This window comes from Dermacentor variabilis, chromosome 6 (genome assembly GCF_050947875.1).
Source record: "Dermacentor variabilis isolate Ectoservices chromosome 6, ASM5094787v1, whole genome shotgun sequence".
NCBI classification, from domain to species: Eukaryota; Metazoa; Arthropoda; class Arachnida; order Ixodida; family Ixodidae; genus Dermacentor; species Dermacentor variabilis.
Genome location: NC_134573.1, coordinates 198744156 through 198760517, shown reverse-complemented (window position 1 = coordinate 198760517; position 16362 = coordinate 198744156). Strand labels below are relative to the sequence as shown.

Genomic DNA, 16362 nt, shown 5'->3' with positions numbered 1-16362 from the left:
ATATGGGGGTGGGCCAACCTAAATTTGGAGATAACATGGGGACGGGCTAACCTAACCATGGGAGTGATGTTTGGCTGGGCCAAGCTGAAATGGGGGTGGGTGATGGGTGGACTAACCTATATTGGGGGATGATTTGTGGTGGGCCATCCTAAATTTGAGGTGATCGAGGAGTGGGCCCGCGTTAGTTTGGGGCTGATATGGGGTGGATCAACCTCGATTTGCAGGTGGTATTGGAGTGGGCCAATATAAGTTTGGTGGTGTTGTGGAGGCGAACCTATATTGGGGGATGATTTGTGGTGGGCCATCCTAAATTTGAGGTGATCGAGGAGTGGGCCCGCGTTAGTTTGGGGCTGATATGGGGTGGATCAACCTCGATTTGCAGGTGGTATTGGAGTGGGCCAATATAAGTTTGGTGGTGTTGTGGAGGCGGGCCAATCTGTATTTGGGGGTGATATGGCGTTGGTCCTACCTAAATGTGGGGGCAATCTCGGGGTCGGCCAATCTGAACTTGGGGGCGATATGGGGGTGGGCCAACCTAAATTTAGGGGTGCGTCTACTGGAAATTTGGGGGACGATTTATGGAATTTCGTGGGTGGAACAACTTGAAAATTAGGGGTGGCCCAAATGAAATTGGGGATTGGGCCAACTCCAAGTTTAAGGCTGGGCGAAAAGAAAAACGGGCGTGGCCGACTTTAAATTTGGGGGTGGGCCAATATAAATTTGAGGGTGTGCGAACTTGAAATTTGGGCGTGGGCCTATTTAATGTTTGGGGATGGGCCAATTGAAATTTGGGCGCCTGTTTACGAATAGTTAGACAACACCAGTGGTGTTTCTGCATCTTTTTCATCATCGCAAAGTACGTATATTAATAAGTGTTACTTAATAAGTGTTACTCTTCAAGGTGAGCTACCACTCGAGCCTTCCTAGCCCACTGTGCTAATAATGTCACAGAAGTACTCTCATCGTGACAACTGCGACGTTCAATGTGGAGATCACAAGAACAAATCGCAGACCGAGCTGACCATTTTCACACCAATGTCATCGCTAACACTACTCGCTCGTGCTAGAGGCAACACAAGCTTACAACGTTCATAATTCAACTTTCACTCGCACGCTAGTCGACACGCCCTGAGGGCACAATTTCGCCAATCATTGGATAGAACCTTGCTGGATGTTTTACTGTCATGTTGCGTCGTTTTTCAAGAAGGCCGTCTCCCGAAAGGAGAATACATTTTTGAGACTGACGAGGCAAGCTAGTATATAACTCATACGAAGCAACTGTATAAACGGTTATAGTGATTTTTCAAAAATGAATATCAGTAAATAAGATTTCAGATGGTATTGTTTCGACCGGGCATGACAATGAGTTTTTTCCCGCCTGTCACAGTGCTTTGACCAAAAACCTAATCATTTTGCTCAAACGTGTTGCCCCAATACTACATGTGCTAAATGTACAAAACTGCGGTGCGTGGTCAGAGCTTCAAAGCCAGTCTATTTTGTGTACGGTTGTTGATATTGCAGTAATGTGGAGTTTTCTTCTTTATAAGAGCACAAAAAGAAAAAATATAACAGATGGTAGCTAAGCGCAAATTACATTGGAAGATCTGAAGCCAGCAATTATTTTTAATTTGAGGGTTGGTCTTCTCCGCCGGTAGATCACTGTCCGATCACTTCAAAGAATTTTGTTTGTGTGCAACTGCAGCAAAAACGAAGATACTACCATTTCATTGCCAGAACCTTTATGCCCTCCACACATACAAGAAGGACACCAGATAATTGGCAATATCAGTTTAAAAACTGACATTCTTTTGCTAATTTCAGTGTAGCGTGGTGCCTGCGGACGGAGTATTTTCTTAGTATCAGTCAAGTGTTAGCAGTGAGAAGCAGTTCGGTCTACCATTCCCATGAGGGCATACTAGCCATTGTAGCGCTTTACTGTAGGGCAAGTTAAGTGCTAAAAACTTGGTGTGCCTTGTCCTTTCCGCAGGTCGTCCATCCATCCTATTATGGTGACGATCAACGTTGTGTCCTTCAGGCCTCCTCCTCATTTTTAGCTTCACCATCGCGAGAGTGGACAGAGAAAGGAAGCTTTCTTCACAATCAGCCCCAGCGGGATTCCACCACTCGTAACTGCTGCAATTTGCATTCCGTGGCTGGGCATGCTAACCACATCCTTAGTTTCACAATGACTAGAGTACGCAGAAAAAGTAGAGCTTTGGTCGCTGTCACTACCACAAACTCATGTCAATGCAGATATAAGTACGTGCAGGGGCTGGGTATGCTAACTTCTCTGTTACCACCTGCTTCCACCACCTTAGATTTTTCAGGCATACCTGCTTCTTGTTTTCATCGCAGACGCATGCAGGATAAACGCGGATAACTAAAGAATCTCAGTGCCCTTCCACTCTGTGAAGAAAGAAGACCAGCAAATCTGTGTATGTGGGCCCCTTAATGGCGAACTGCACCTCCACCGTATGTCAGCACCGCATTGCACTGTATTCGGGAACGGCCCACGTATGGGGAGTGCTTAACACCTGCTTCATCTCCGCCGCGGGTCTCCCCGGCATGGCGTTACATTCGGGATCAGCCCACGTATGGGAAGCGCTAAACGCATGCTTCACCACCACTGCGGGTCGGGCCGGTATTACGCTATCTTCGGGATTTGGCTCTACACGCGGATGCGATAGCGGGGAAAGTAGCCCTTAAGAGGAAGCTTTAGCTGTGGTGGTCCTATCTAAATAAATTAAAAAGGAGAATTCGTTTTTCTCGACAGCCACTGCATATAATTTGACAAGGTTTGTTGCATTTAAAACAAAAACTTAAAATCTAGTGTCTGTTGGTTTCGAATTCTTGATTTAGGTCATCATTTGTTTATTCAAAATTGTCAAAAATCGCAAATTTTAAGAAAACGAAACCATCAAGTTTACAACTCTCTTTCGGCAATGAAAACTAATATCAAAATTATGTACATTGCATCTAACAGCACATCTAAAGCAGACAAAATTGATATATTACGCATGAATCTCAAAAAATTTAGTAATATGGAAATACAGCTTTTCCACAACCCTTGTTCACAACGTAACGACTTCACGTAAGATATAAATCGGCATATTGGATTCGTCCGCTTTGAATTGTCTAATGGATGCTGTTTACAGAACCGCGATCTCAGTTCTTGATATGGAGTTAATAATTTGTAAACTTCGTGCTTGTGTACTTTTCGCACTTTCGAATTTTTGAATATCTTTTGCCTAAATTCAGGCCCTAAATAGAAATTCCGCTTCCGATAGTCACTAGAATTTCCCCTTCTCTCCCGAATCCAACAAATTTCATTAAAATCGGTCCAGAGGTTATCTAAGAAAAGCGTTACGGCGTTTTACATCTATTTGAATAGGCCGAGTCGGAGCTTCCTCTTAACGACTTCGCTGTAAAAAAAGAATAAAAGAATAAAAGAAAAAAAAACGCTGCAGCCATCAATATCGCCGCCTCAGATTTCGTCATGATGGCACCGTCACTATCGGCACGGCTCCGTGAGCAGCTACCAAGCTGTTCACTTTCGTTATCTTCCTTCCCTTGGCGGTCGCGCATTGTCTTTATGCCAGCGACGCGCTTAATCTGCACCATCATTCCGTCCTGCATCGCTTCTGCGACCAAGCAAGCTTTCGGCGGCACACGTACACTGCCGCATTGACACCAAAACATTAAACTGCTTGCCTTCGAGAAAACAGCCCGAATAAGAATGGAACGCGACTATAAGGCCACGGGGAACATGTTCGCGGGGCCATACTCTTGATGACAGCATCCCAAAAGGCTAGATGTGATCAGGTTGACTTTACAGGTTTGGAAGGAATGACTGACGGTCTAGTTGCTTCATTATCACATAAAGAACAGCGCTTGAAGTTGTTAGCACAGTTTGTATGTGGGTTCGTCCTTTCTGTCCCGTCGTGAACTGCTGTTCTTTCTGTGGCTTTAGATATGTTCCTTTTCTGCATCAGTTACGCCTTCCAAGGGTGTTTACTTGGAAAATTTTTCTTCGCATGGCTCTTACAGAAGCATGTTTAGTCGAAAGTTTTTCGCTTGGCTGCATAATCTCGAGGACGGGCTCCAAATTGCTCATTTTCTTTAGCCACGTAAGAACCATTACTGAAAATTTAATTGACGTAGCTTTGTTAATTACGTAAACAACTTCTCAACTTACTCCGCATCTAGAGATTACCAATCTCAACACTCGAATGATAAAATGATGTTAACATTGTTTGTATCGTTTCAATAGTTTTGTTTCGTGCAGTTAAAAGCAGCCGGCAGATTGATGGTGCTGTAGACTTATAAAGTAAGTGTGAAAGCTTGGACAGGTTATCTTGGCACAAATCAACTTCATGAGCTTAAGCACATGTGCCAAACCTTGCACGACTGCCTTTACAACGGATTCTCATACATTATACAAGAAGCACCTCAGCGCTACTGTACATCCCACAAGGTACCCGCCGTGGTTGCTCAGTGGCTATGGTGTTGGGCTGCTGAGCACGAGGTCGCGGGATCGAATCCCGGCCACGTGGGCGCATTTCGATGGGGGCGAAATGCGAAAACACCCGTGTGCTTAGATTTAGGTGCACGTTAAAGAACCCCAGGTGGTCAAAATTTCCGGAGTCCTCCACTACGGCGTGCCTCATAATCAGAAAGTGGTTTTGGCACCTAAAACCCCAAATATTATTATTATTATCCCACAAGGTGTGCGAGAACATTGTGTGCGCTCCCGATTAGGTTTCTGAGCGTTGGTGGCATCAGGCTCGGTTTCCTGCCATCATAATGAATAAAAACAGCTGCCTGGAGGAAAGCATTGGGTATATTTTCTGTACTTTGTAACATATGGATCAGCAGGGATATGTACATTAGAACGAAAAGTACTGAATTATTAGGATGAGGGCTTCGCTGGATGTATTTTAGCTGTCTAATGATAAGATCTAAAGAAAAAATACTGTGATTTTGTGACAATTAATGCTGACATGAAATATGAGCTCCGACACAGTACCCGTCGTGGAACTAGCCCCGGGACTACTGGGCTACATTGAACCACGATACGCTGGTTTGATAAATACCAGTAATTGGAAAGTGGTTCGCGCTTGAATTTCCTGTATGTCGGCACCGCTGTGCAGTGTTGGAGGCCCTTCTTAAACCACAAGCACTATTTTTCAGCTAATATTGAGAGCAACTGTATTCTTCTTTTGGGGGTGGGGGGGCTTTCTTTAGCGTCAAACCACAGTTCCAAAGTTATCAGTTAGCTCAAGATGCGCCTCCATGTGTTTCTAATATCCAGTACGTTGTCACGGATTCAATAGCGAAAGAGCGTTATCTTATCAGATTGCACGCGTGAAGCGAATACTGGCGTACATTCTCCATCACACTTGAGGACCCGAGATTGTCCCGCAATGTACGAGCATTTCAATCTGACGAACTGACGCCTTGATCCGTAGATCGGAATCAGAGGAAGCACTTTGCGCGCAGCCATCGTTGCGCTTTGAGCGTTTTTTTTTTTCGAGCGTAAGCTCACCTTATAATGAGTTATATTCGTGACTCACTCTTTTGGAAGTGTTTTGTTCTTGACATCCCTACAATGTGAGAGTATAGAGGCGCTCCATCTTCATTGAGTGAATACTGGGAAACGGACTAGGCCTTTTCTTGCGTCTGCGTTTACACATTTACCGCACCAATTTATTTTTTATAACATAATTTGGAGGCTGTAAAGCACAGCAACCTCTTATTAACAGGAGGTTTTAATAACACAGAAAATTTAAATGCTTATTAGTGGGCTTTCACCTCATGGTAAGGAATTTCAATAAATATATCCTTATGATAATTAAAAGCCTATCCTCTTGACAATGTTTAATCTGGGTTCCTCTTTGCAAGCTGATACAGACTTGCAGGTGGTTCGTATCGGGGGCCCTCGACATATGTCTAACCGTCAAACAAAGACTTATTCCGAATGTTTCATTTCAGGAAGGCGTGTTACCTTCCTTTCTTTCATTTCAGATGAAAGTGCTGTGTGAAGAGCGTCGTTAGTTCAAACCAACGAGCTACCGTAACTCACCTTGCTTATATCGCTGTCATTTAGGCTTATATAAGAAATATATATATATTTTAGATCGACGCATCACGAATCCAAAAAGAGCTGTCCGTGACCAGCCCAGCTAGGTTTCTTTCATTTCGTAGTTCGTAGTAGCGGCTAATAGTAGCTCACGAAGCAGAGCACGGAGTGTGGATATGGCAGAGAAGGTGTTCTATATACTGTCTCGTCACCCACCGAAAATTGCCCGCCGTGCTACTGGCCATTCCTAGAAAATTGTATATGTGACGCCCAGCCATTTGCAACACTGTAACTTTGTTTTGCGATTGGAGAGTCCAGGTGAGAGAAAGGGTGGTTATTTTCTGCAGTAACTTAGGAATGCATGAATGAATGCCTTCATTTATTGAGAAACAAGAAGAGCAAGCATCAGTGGAAGCACGTCTCAGCAGATTGGGAAAGAAGCGGGGGACAAAGAGGAAAAGCTGGAGCCCGGGTGGCAGGCGAAGTCGCAGTTTAGGGGCGAGAGAATATAAGCAAGAATTGGAGAAACCAGTTGAATTCCAGTGTATATAGATGTGTGATGTGGCGAGTAAATGATTGGAGTCACCGCCCAGCATCCGTCCTTTGCGGTAGTATAAGCACTCGCCGTTGTTGGTTATAAACGTTTACTGAAAACCAATCTTCGCAATTAATTATTCGTCAGCCATACCTCGCCACGTATTTCTTAGTGGCAGGGTCAATGGATTTCAACTACGCTGTCGCGACAAGTTACGACCATAACGTGACGCTTGCGGTTACGGTTGCCATACTCGTGACTCTTACTATTGCGCGAATACTATAATCATGGGTTTACTGCACAAGTTAGTGAACAGACATTTTATAACCGCGTTTCTTACCTTACATACGCTCAACGCAAGCACCATTGCAGCATGTTACGGTGCGCGTCCCTTCAAGACAGAGACGAAAACAAAAGAACGCGTTAGAAGACAGGGTACCGACTTGGGCCCCGTGCCAAACATATCCAAGCCAACAATATTTATTTTATTTCAATACCCTAAAGGCCCAATGCGGGCGTTACATAGGGGGGGATTCATCAAGGAAAGCTTAACAATATACAACAGAGAATATAAACGGCTGAAGACAGGAATAAACAAGTTAATAAGCCAGGTACAAGTTAATAGGGGAAAAAATGGCTAGAAACAGGTACTGAAATAATGCACATGTAGCAAATCCCACAAAAAAAAAAATGGCACCTTCAGAAGTTACAAAACATGTCATCTAACATTCCACGGAACGTTACGGCTCACACGCACACACTGAAAAAAGAAAAAAACGAAAAAAAAAGACGCACATCATTCTACAGTGGAATTCTCTAAGTATGACCAAAGAGCTGTTTGAAATGATGATGTTCCAGCGATAGCCGCAATGCTAGAAGGAAGCGAATTCCACTCTTCAATAGCCAAGACCAAAGGTGAGTATTTGTATTGTTCTGTACGAGCGAAAATGGGTTTATTCTTCATGTGATAAACACGAGCCCATGTGTGCGGCACCGGGAGATGTGAACTTGCGAATGGTGTGTTGCTGTGGTAGAGAGTATGGAAAAAAGATAAACGGCTGAGTTTTCTGCGCATGACCAGAGGCGAGAGATGGAGCGATGTTTTCAGTGCTGTTACACTTTGATACCGAGAGTAACGGAAAAGGATGAATTGAGCAGCCTTGTTTTGTATTTAAGAAATTAAATTATGGGGTTTTACGTGCCAAAACCACTTTCTGATTATGAGGCACGCCGTAGTGGGGGACTCCGGAAATTTCGACCACCTGTGGTTCTTTAGCGTGCTCCTAAATCTAAGTACACGGGTGTTTTCGCATTTCGCCCCCATCGAAATGCGGCCGCCGCGGCCGGGATTCGATCCCGCGACCTCGTGCTCAGCAGCCTAACACCATAGCCACTGTTTTGTATAGATTCCAACATGTTAACAAGATAGGTATAATGAGGGTTTCAGATCACTGACGCGTATTCTATCACAGGCCTGATTAGCATGTTGAATGCGTGTAGTTTTGTGTCCTGGTTGGCTTGGTGTAGTCGGCGTTTAAGAAGACCAAGTTTTTTTAAGTCTTTGGCAGTAATCAGTTCAATATGAGTGCTCCAGGATAAATACGAGCTAAAATTTACACCGAGGTATTTTACCGACGCTGAAGTTTCAATGATAGTATTATTGACTGTGTAGGCATCAGGAATCGTCTTAGCAGCGGAAGTAAACTTGAGATGTATAGTTGTGTCTGCGTTAATTACCATCTGCCCTGCCGCACCGATGAGTTAGTTCATCAAGATCAGTCTGGAGAGCAATGATGTTAACAATCATGCCGTCGTTTCTATGCAAAAAGGTTATGCATTTAAGCTTCTGGAGTGACAGTCCAATCCGCCACGTACGGGAGCGCGTGAAGCCGCCGGCGGCCATATTGTTAAAGGAAAAGGAGCACAGCTACAGTACGTGGCTGCGGTATACGCGCGACGCAACTGTGCTTGCGGTTCTGCGATGAAAAATAAAATGAGACCCCTTTAGAAAGTATATCAGTCCGGCATTGTGTGTCGCTGTTGTCAAAAAAAAAATGTCATGGTGGTGAGTGCCTTGTGTTCTGTGTACAATATGTTGCGAGAACTGAAAAGCAGTCGTTCCCTGCTTTCTTCGTTCAATAACCTGCCGCGTGCATCGGCACTGTGATGCCCTTTCGTCGATACGTGGTGCCGGGCCGTATTGACAAAACATGACCTTGAAATATAGTATCCTTATGCCAATTCTTAAAAAAAATCACTATTTGTGTAAATGAGCGTTTTTGCTTTAAACCTAGAAAACAAGAAAATATTCAGCGGTAGGTCTCATTTTTGTTCGGCGCTTCAGTTCTAGCTGAAAAGAGTTGGTGAAAGCAAATTTACAACAAAGCTAAGGCGACCCACAGTCTGCACGAAGCCGCAAGCCTACATGCGCCCCAATGAGGGTGACCTGCCAAAGTTAAAGTCATGTGTCACTGGCGGCTCAAGCAGTCTTTACTTTTTTTTTCGTTTCTGCATCCGTTCTTCCTGCGTCTGCGGAAAAAACGAGAAGTGAGAAGGCAGATAAACAGAAATTGGTGGAAGCAGGTGGTAGCGTAATGGTTAGATTGCCCATCTCCCAAATGTAAGATGCTGCATTTGGGAGATGGGCTCGAATCCCGGTGGTTTGTTTGGGAAGACAGCTTTTTGTGCTCTCTGGTGACTGCGACGCTCAGAATTAGGCGGCAGCCTGACGACAACGGTCGCCGTCAACGTAACAGAATAAGCGGGCGTGCAAGGTCACACTTAAAGCCGAAAGTACATTCAGAGGAAATACGCTATGCTCTTGTCGACAAAAAAAAGTGATGAGTAATGAGCGGTGTTGTTCAGCGAAGCTGTAGCCCGATAATGTCACCATAGACAGGACCACGCTCCAATCCCGGTGCTCAATGGAAATAAACGTCGACAGCATGTCAACTAGCGTGTTATTGATACTTCATTAAGGTAGTTGCGTGTTTTAGAGCGCAGCTCTTTGGCGTCCGTTCCTGGGTTTCGCGTCGTCGTCGGCGTCGTCGTCGTCGTCGGCCTCGTAACCAGCTCCGCCCCCCTTTCATCCCCCCAGCGCTAGCAGCGACCGACTGATACCGCTGGATGCCGCTGACGCCGCTAGAGAGTCAAGATAACGTGACTGCATAGAACACCGTCGCCGCCATGCAGAAAGAGGAGGAAAGGGTCCCCCCCCCCCCCCCCCCTGTTCTTGTGTGGCGGATAGCTGGGGTTGACTCACTATCGCCGTCAGCGGCATCAGTCAGTCGCTGCTATCTCTTCCCTCCTCCCTTTATCGTGTTGTCCGCTTGCTGCGCGCGCTTCTGCCCCCATCGTTTGCCGCTGGGTGTACACGCCGCCCCCCTCCGCTTCCGCTTACTGCTGGTTGCTCTCGACGGCGGCGATGAGCCTCCGCTTCGGCGGCGCGAACTGCAGGGTCTTCTCGGCGGCGGCGATGAGCTTCTGCTTCAGCCTCGCTTACTGCTGGTTGCTCTCGACGGCGGCGATGAGCCTCCGCTTCGGCGGCGCGAACGGCAGGGTCTTCTCGGCGGCGGCGCTTAGCCTCTGCTTCCCCCACGGCTGTGACAACCTCGCGAGGCACTTGTATAGATCTCGTCTTTGAGAATCAAGCATTGGTGTACCAAGTCGAACATATATCAGTCTATTTCTCCGACCACAAAGCTTCCTTCATGACTGTCAAGAACTGTTAGTGGAGTCTTTGTTAAAGGAATACGTGTGAAAAATAAAAAAAAAATTATGTGATAGCGCATACATGTGTTGCTCGATTTCTTTGCCTCAATCTATCCAAAAGGTGAAACAGCTTATTTGCTGCGCTCAAATTTCGCATTAGGAAGTAACGTAATCGTCGGTAATTTTTTTTTTCATTGAAGTGAATGTTAGGAGAGGTTGGCGCCTTTATGTGGTGGCACCGGCTACTCCTTGTCACTTGGCTGACGTAACAAATTTGCGCAAAAGGGGAGAATAGCGACACTAAATATGACATTGGACAATGACATTGGAGAGAAGGCGGTGAGCGAAGTCCGCGAAAAGTAATTGAGGATAGCCATATTGAATGTCGACGCCGTGTTGAAGAAAGCCTGCGACTTCAGTTGCTCAGCCGACAGAAAGGCTTGAGTGGTAGCATACCGCTGGGCGTATTTGGTAACCACAGCGATAGACACACACTTTGCGGAAGTAAACAGAGGAAAGGGACGTAGTGAGTTGGCCGCCCTTTTTGAGCTCTGGTATAGTTTGAAAAATGAATGTGGCGAAGTATAACGTACCAAATAGTATATGCCAACCCAAATGAATCAGCGTGGTCATACTTGAGCGACATGCCGTGGTGGCCTGCCACCAGGACATCATGAAGTTGCAGCGATGACAGGTTTCATTGGGTACTTGAGAATAAAAACGAGCACATCAGAGACGTCCGAGGGATGTTTCTACGGTATAAGAGCACATAGCTCCGCCCCCCCCCCCCCTGCCCAAATAACTAAATCGCGAATATAAGCTTACGAATAGGGGCATCGTAAGATCGAGCACTAGGGCGCTTGTTGATCTTGTTCAGGATGACGTCAACGTTTCATTCAGCGTTTATTTCTGAGAAAATGAGTTGGAGTTACGTTTATTTGCATCACAATGGCGGGCGTAATCAGGCAAAGATTGACAGCATTTCATTAGAGGGTGCCTGACTACTCTGTGGAGATTACGTTTAACAATGACAACAAACACAGAAAGCTTTGCTTACATCGATTAGCACACACGTGGGATCCGCATAATTTTGTGACTATCAATTTAGATGCTTCAGGATGGCGCTCATTAACGCAATATTTCCATCCACAGTGAGCAAAAGCGGCTGTCGTATCCCCAGTAGAATTGATTTAAATGGCTTTAATCCCATGGACATTATATCGTCGCCAACATCCGTGGGATTGGAGTCGTCAAAATGGGATACAGGTGACAGGGAAATCAGGAGCTTGATGAACAGCAAGAAGGCAGAAGCTTGCACATGACCTCAGGGATATAAAATGACTTTTTCAGCAGCTTGGTCAGGGGGCTACGCAATGGTTTCCACGTCTAATAAAGATCCTCCGAAATATGAACAGAGGCCAACAAAAATGCGGGCATTTTGGGAAAGGTGAAACCGCTGGAAATTTCAGGACAGCATTAGTGTAAATATAAAAGATGACTTAAAAATAAGAAACCATAACGTTGACAGGGTGGCCACATTTTGGCGCAAATAAATTGACTGTTGAAGCAGTTCAGCTGAAACGCAATGGTGCGAAATAAAGCGAGAATGTCGGTAAGAATTGAACAAAGGTCAAGTAGGTCGTGTGGCCGACGCCAGCGCTCGGCAGCTGTCAAGCGACTGCACGTATTAGCGAGATGCCTGGTCGTCAGTAGTTACAGTATGATTCGGGTCTGAAATATTGGACGTAGACAACATCACATTGAATACAGTGCATTCTACGGTGTCACTCTTCGAGAGCTGGCACCGATTCTCGCGCAATGAGGATGGGAACAAATTGTCTCACGTGCCGGCTGTCACCTTCCTCGAACTGCTAACTTTCCTCGCCCTCCGTAGTTGCTTAGCTTTTATTGGGTTCGGCTGCTAATTACGAGGTCTCGGTATTGAATCCCAACCACGGCAGCCGTATTTAAGTGGGTGTGAAATGCGAAAACACCCGTATACTTAGGGTTAAGCGCACGTCAAAAAATCCCAAGTGGTCTAAATTATTCTCGAATCCTCAACTACAGCGTGCCTTATAATGAAATCGTGGTTTTGGCAAGTAAAACCTCATACTGTGTTATGTAACATTCGTTAAGGATATCCAGGGCAGTCGCACAACTCCTGAATACAATTAAATGTCAGGAGTTGTGCGCCAGGTCTTTGAGTATGTGGATAGCCTTTATGGCGTTCGATAGCTGCGAGTCTACGTTGCTGCGGAACGGTAACATGGTAGAGAATGTGGAGAACATACACATCCCGCATATATTACTGCACAATAATTTTAAATAGCGTTCCTGCTTCACGCACGTGGATAACCGTCATTGGAGACTACTTTGGAAACTAAGTGCAAGTATTGTATATGTAATACCCAAAGGTGTACCTGGCCTGGTGGCCAGTAAATGTGACGTAATATTGCGAGCAACTTCGGCCATAGTGTGCTAACGGATGACGGCACAGACTGAAGTGACTAGCGCAAGAGTGGACAGGGGACACTAAAGAGGCTAGAAGGACAAGCGCCCAGTTGGAAGTTTGCGCTTATCCTTGTCGCCTCTTTAGTGTCCCGTGTCAACTCTTGCGCTAGTCACTGCAGCATGGAATACCAACTAGCCCGGTCTCACACCCTGCGACGACACAGGGACAGTTTGCTGAATTATTGGGTCGTGACTTTTGTGTCAAGGTGAAAAACCAACATATCCATGTATATGTCTTAATACTTAAGCACATCTAGAAGTGCAGCTGCGGCGGTAGCCCATGAGTGCGCATTGCAAAGTCGCTAGTGAAATAATTGTGTGCACCTTAACGAATTCGATAGGTGAAAATCAAAATCCGTCCACGACGGCGTCTCTAGTAAACGCTGTGCGATGTTCGGACGTTAACAATGCGTGCCGACTGACGAAAGGCTGCCACGAAGAGCTTCTGACGGTTGGCCTAGCTTCTTTACTACGTAGAATCAAAAGAAAAAGAAAAAATAACAAGAAAAAAAAAGAAAGAACCGTATCAAAAGCCCAGAATCAACCATTGCTCGTCGCGACTAAACGCTCTTAGGATGACGAGTAATTTCCAGGCGACGAGCGGCTACGCTTTATCAAGAACACTGATAACGCCGGCGCGACAAGCATTGTGGCGAAGTTCAATGCGCAGGGAAAGCTTTTAATTATTTCGTTTTTGTTTTGTTGACGTCATCACGCGTCACCGCGGGAAGTTTGAAAAGCTTAAGGTCAGTACGCCACGTGGTGGCACTCACGCGAACTAAACCCTTTTGTCTAGAAAAGCTGGATACGATAGAGGAATTCCAGATCACGCTACAGAACAGTATTCGGCTTTAACTCAGGAAGAGGACCTTGGTGTTGAAGCAATGAACGACAATATTGTGGGCATCATTAAGGAGTGTGCAATGGCAGTCGGTGGTAACTCCGTTAGGCAGGATACCAGTAAACTATCGCTGGAGACGCAGGAGACGAAAGATCTGATCAAGAAACGCCAATGTATGAAAGCCTAAGTATGGACAGCTGGGCTAGTTGGTTGTGATTAGCATTATGAAACATTCCAGGGCATAAATGAACAAGGACAAGAAGAGAAAGACAACACGAACGCCAGACTTCAACTGAATTTTATTCATGGAAAACGGGGCTTTATGTACACAGGGGGAGGGAGAGGGGGCTGCTAGTGCGCAGGACCACCCAAAAATATTTCCTTGGTCTAGGCAACATTCATCAGAAATGTCAAACCAAAAGAAGAAAGGAATAAAAGCAAAAAGTGAAAAAGCACTGTGCAAAGCACTGTGAGCGCTCTCTGCTGCAGCCTTCTTAGTGCAGCGCTCCTGTCACTTCGTCAGAGCCACTGCGAAGAAAAAAATAAGACATAACCAATTTTATATCCGAGCTTGCTGCTAGCCGTCACTACCATCTGGGGGCCCCCAATGCTTGACATGATGTCAAGGAAGCTTCACTTTTCAGCTGTCCCCTGCCTCCAAGCAATCTTTTTGCTCCTTTCTTACTTATAATATAAACGGAAAAGTTATACACACAGTATACGTAAGCCACAACATTCAGCAATGATAACTGACATTGTTCTCATGCACTGAAACCTAAGCATTTTATTGTTGCAGTTCTAATATTGAATAGGCATGCTTGGATAGTGAAATTTTCTCATTGAATCGATAGCAATATTCAGAAAAAATTACCTCTGAATATCGAATCAAATATTGAATATTCCTAATTAATAAAATAATGAAATGAAAAATGCCGCGGAGTCTGTTAAGGAAAAAAAGACTTGCTGGCCTTTTTGGATGCGTGTAGTGCCATTAAAAACTAGATGTCAACTAGGAAGCTTGTAAATGAGAAGCAAAGGAAAGCACAATCATATCTGGTGCGCAATGACCATGACATCAATAAAAGAAAATGAACAGCATGTCCCAGACACATGTAGTATAGTAGAGTATACAGCTCAGTGAAGGAGCTAAGGGCAATACTGCAGCCCTGCATATCATTTTGAAGGAATCCAAGCATATGTAGAGATTGACCAAACAATAAATTGCTTTGTCTAATTAGACAGAGCAAATGCAAAGTCTTCCTAAGGCAGGGCATGCTTACTCAACTATAGCATGTAAATTACCTCCTCCATATCTTTGTTTAGAAACTGGATCATCTGCGCAAGAATCACAGTTATCCTGCACTATAACCATTCAAGAATTCTTTATACCAGTCTTCATCCTTGTAGACTGCAAGAAGTGTTGTTGTCCCTTACAGTATTCGAACAAAACAAATGTACTATTCGACCACTTCAAATAGTGAATTTTCGAATCAAATACGAATTGGATAGCGAAGACTATTTGATTCATATTCGAAATATTGAATATTTGCACACTGCTATTATGGAATTACAAGATTGGCTTGTAATGCCAATATATGCGGCAAATTTTCTATTTAAAAAATATGGGTTAGCCCCCGCATGCATCTCATTTCACAGCCAGTCAGCCATCACTTAATTTCCTTGCGTTGCTGCTGTTCACTCTGTCTTATATACATACATCTACTAGTTGCAGCTCTCTCTTCTCATTTATACGCAGATCCTCCCATGATAATGACATTTTCTGACCTCCTGCTGTATGGCACTGTACTTATATTAGCACTAATACAAGAATAATGTTCAGGAGAAGTAATTACGCAGCTATTTCTTACGTGAGATATCAGGATGCCTAGAGGACACTGCAATTTACCCAGACTATGAGTATGGATCGCCGTCATCATCGCATTTACAGCATTAAAAATTATTTTTCTTTTATATGCACACACCTGTCCAGTTGACACAAAGAAAAGGCTTATTGCAAGACTGTGAGACACTAATTATGCATGCTATCAGATCCTGCCACACTAAATCATTTAGGAAAGTTGGCGAAGATTCTAGACAGCATCGAAGAGAAGAAAAATTGAGACCTGGAGACTACGGGCACGCTAATGTGTACTTTTGTGGTCTCATTTATTACTATGAGGATACTCTAGGTTCATATGTGATGTCATTGTGATGAGAAAAGAAAGAAGTTAGGCAAGGATTTTAGCTGCTATGATATGTGCTTTATTAGAAAGTATATGTTGCATTAGTACCTGTGTGGTTAAACCAGCATGTTCCCTGAACAGTGAAGCTATTTTAGCCTACAAAAGCTGCCCTGAGGCTGCTTCTTTTGCTTCAACTGTTGGCAAAAGGTATCTTGCTCTCTTAAAACAATTTTATAGGAAAATGCTGCATACTTATAAGATGCACATCATATCTAAGGCAACATGTAAAGCTTTATTTCGATAGCTAGTAAAGCCTTGGCCATCACTAATGTCTATGCTGTGTACTGATATGGCAGCACCACGCTTACACATTTAGACATCTTTTGCAGTCAAGCATGCAGGAATGCAGACAACTTTGAAAATCTTGGTCACAAGCCTGTCTCACGTACTGATGTTTAAATTTTGTCATTTTCCATCGTCTCCATGCTGGGTGATCACACGA

General features: G+C 44.6%; 1 protein-coding gene across 2 annotated transcripts in view; it reads right to left on the bottom strand.

Moving 5' to 3' along the window:
- Nucleotides 1-16362, bottom strand: part of LOC142586063 (uncharacterized) — a 151141-nt gene that overhangs the window by 14282 nt on the left and 120497 nt on the right. The window contains exon 3 of one of the 2 annotated variants that reach the window (XM_075697332.1): nucleotides 13965-14205. The exons of the other annotated variant lie outside the window; for it this stretch is intronic. Within the exon in view, the coding sequence (XP_075553447.1) occupies nucleotides 14197-14205 (9 nt within the window). The 3' untranslated portion in view covers nucleotides 13965-14196. Of the gene's footprint in view, nucleotides 1-13964; nucleotides 14206-16362 lie in introns of those variants that run through there. 2 annotated transcript variants of the gene reach the window in all.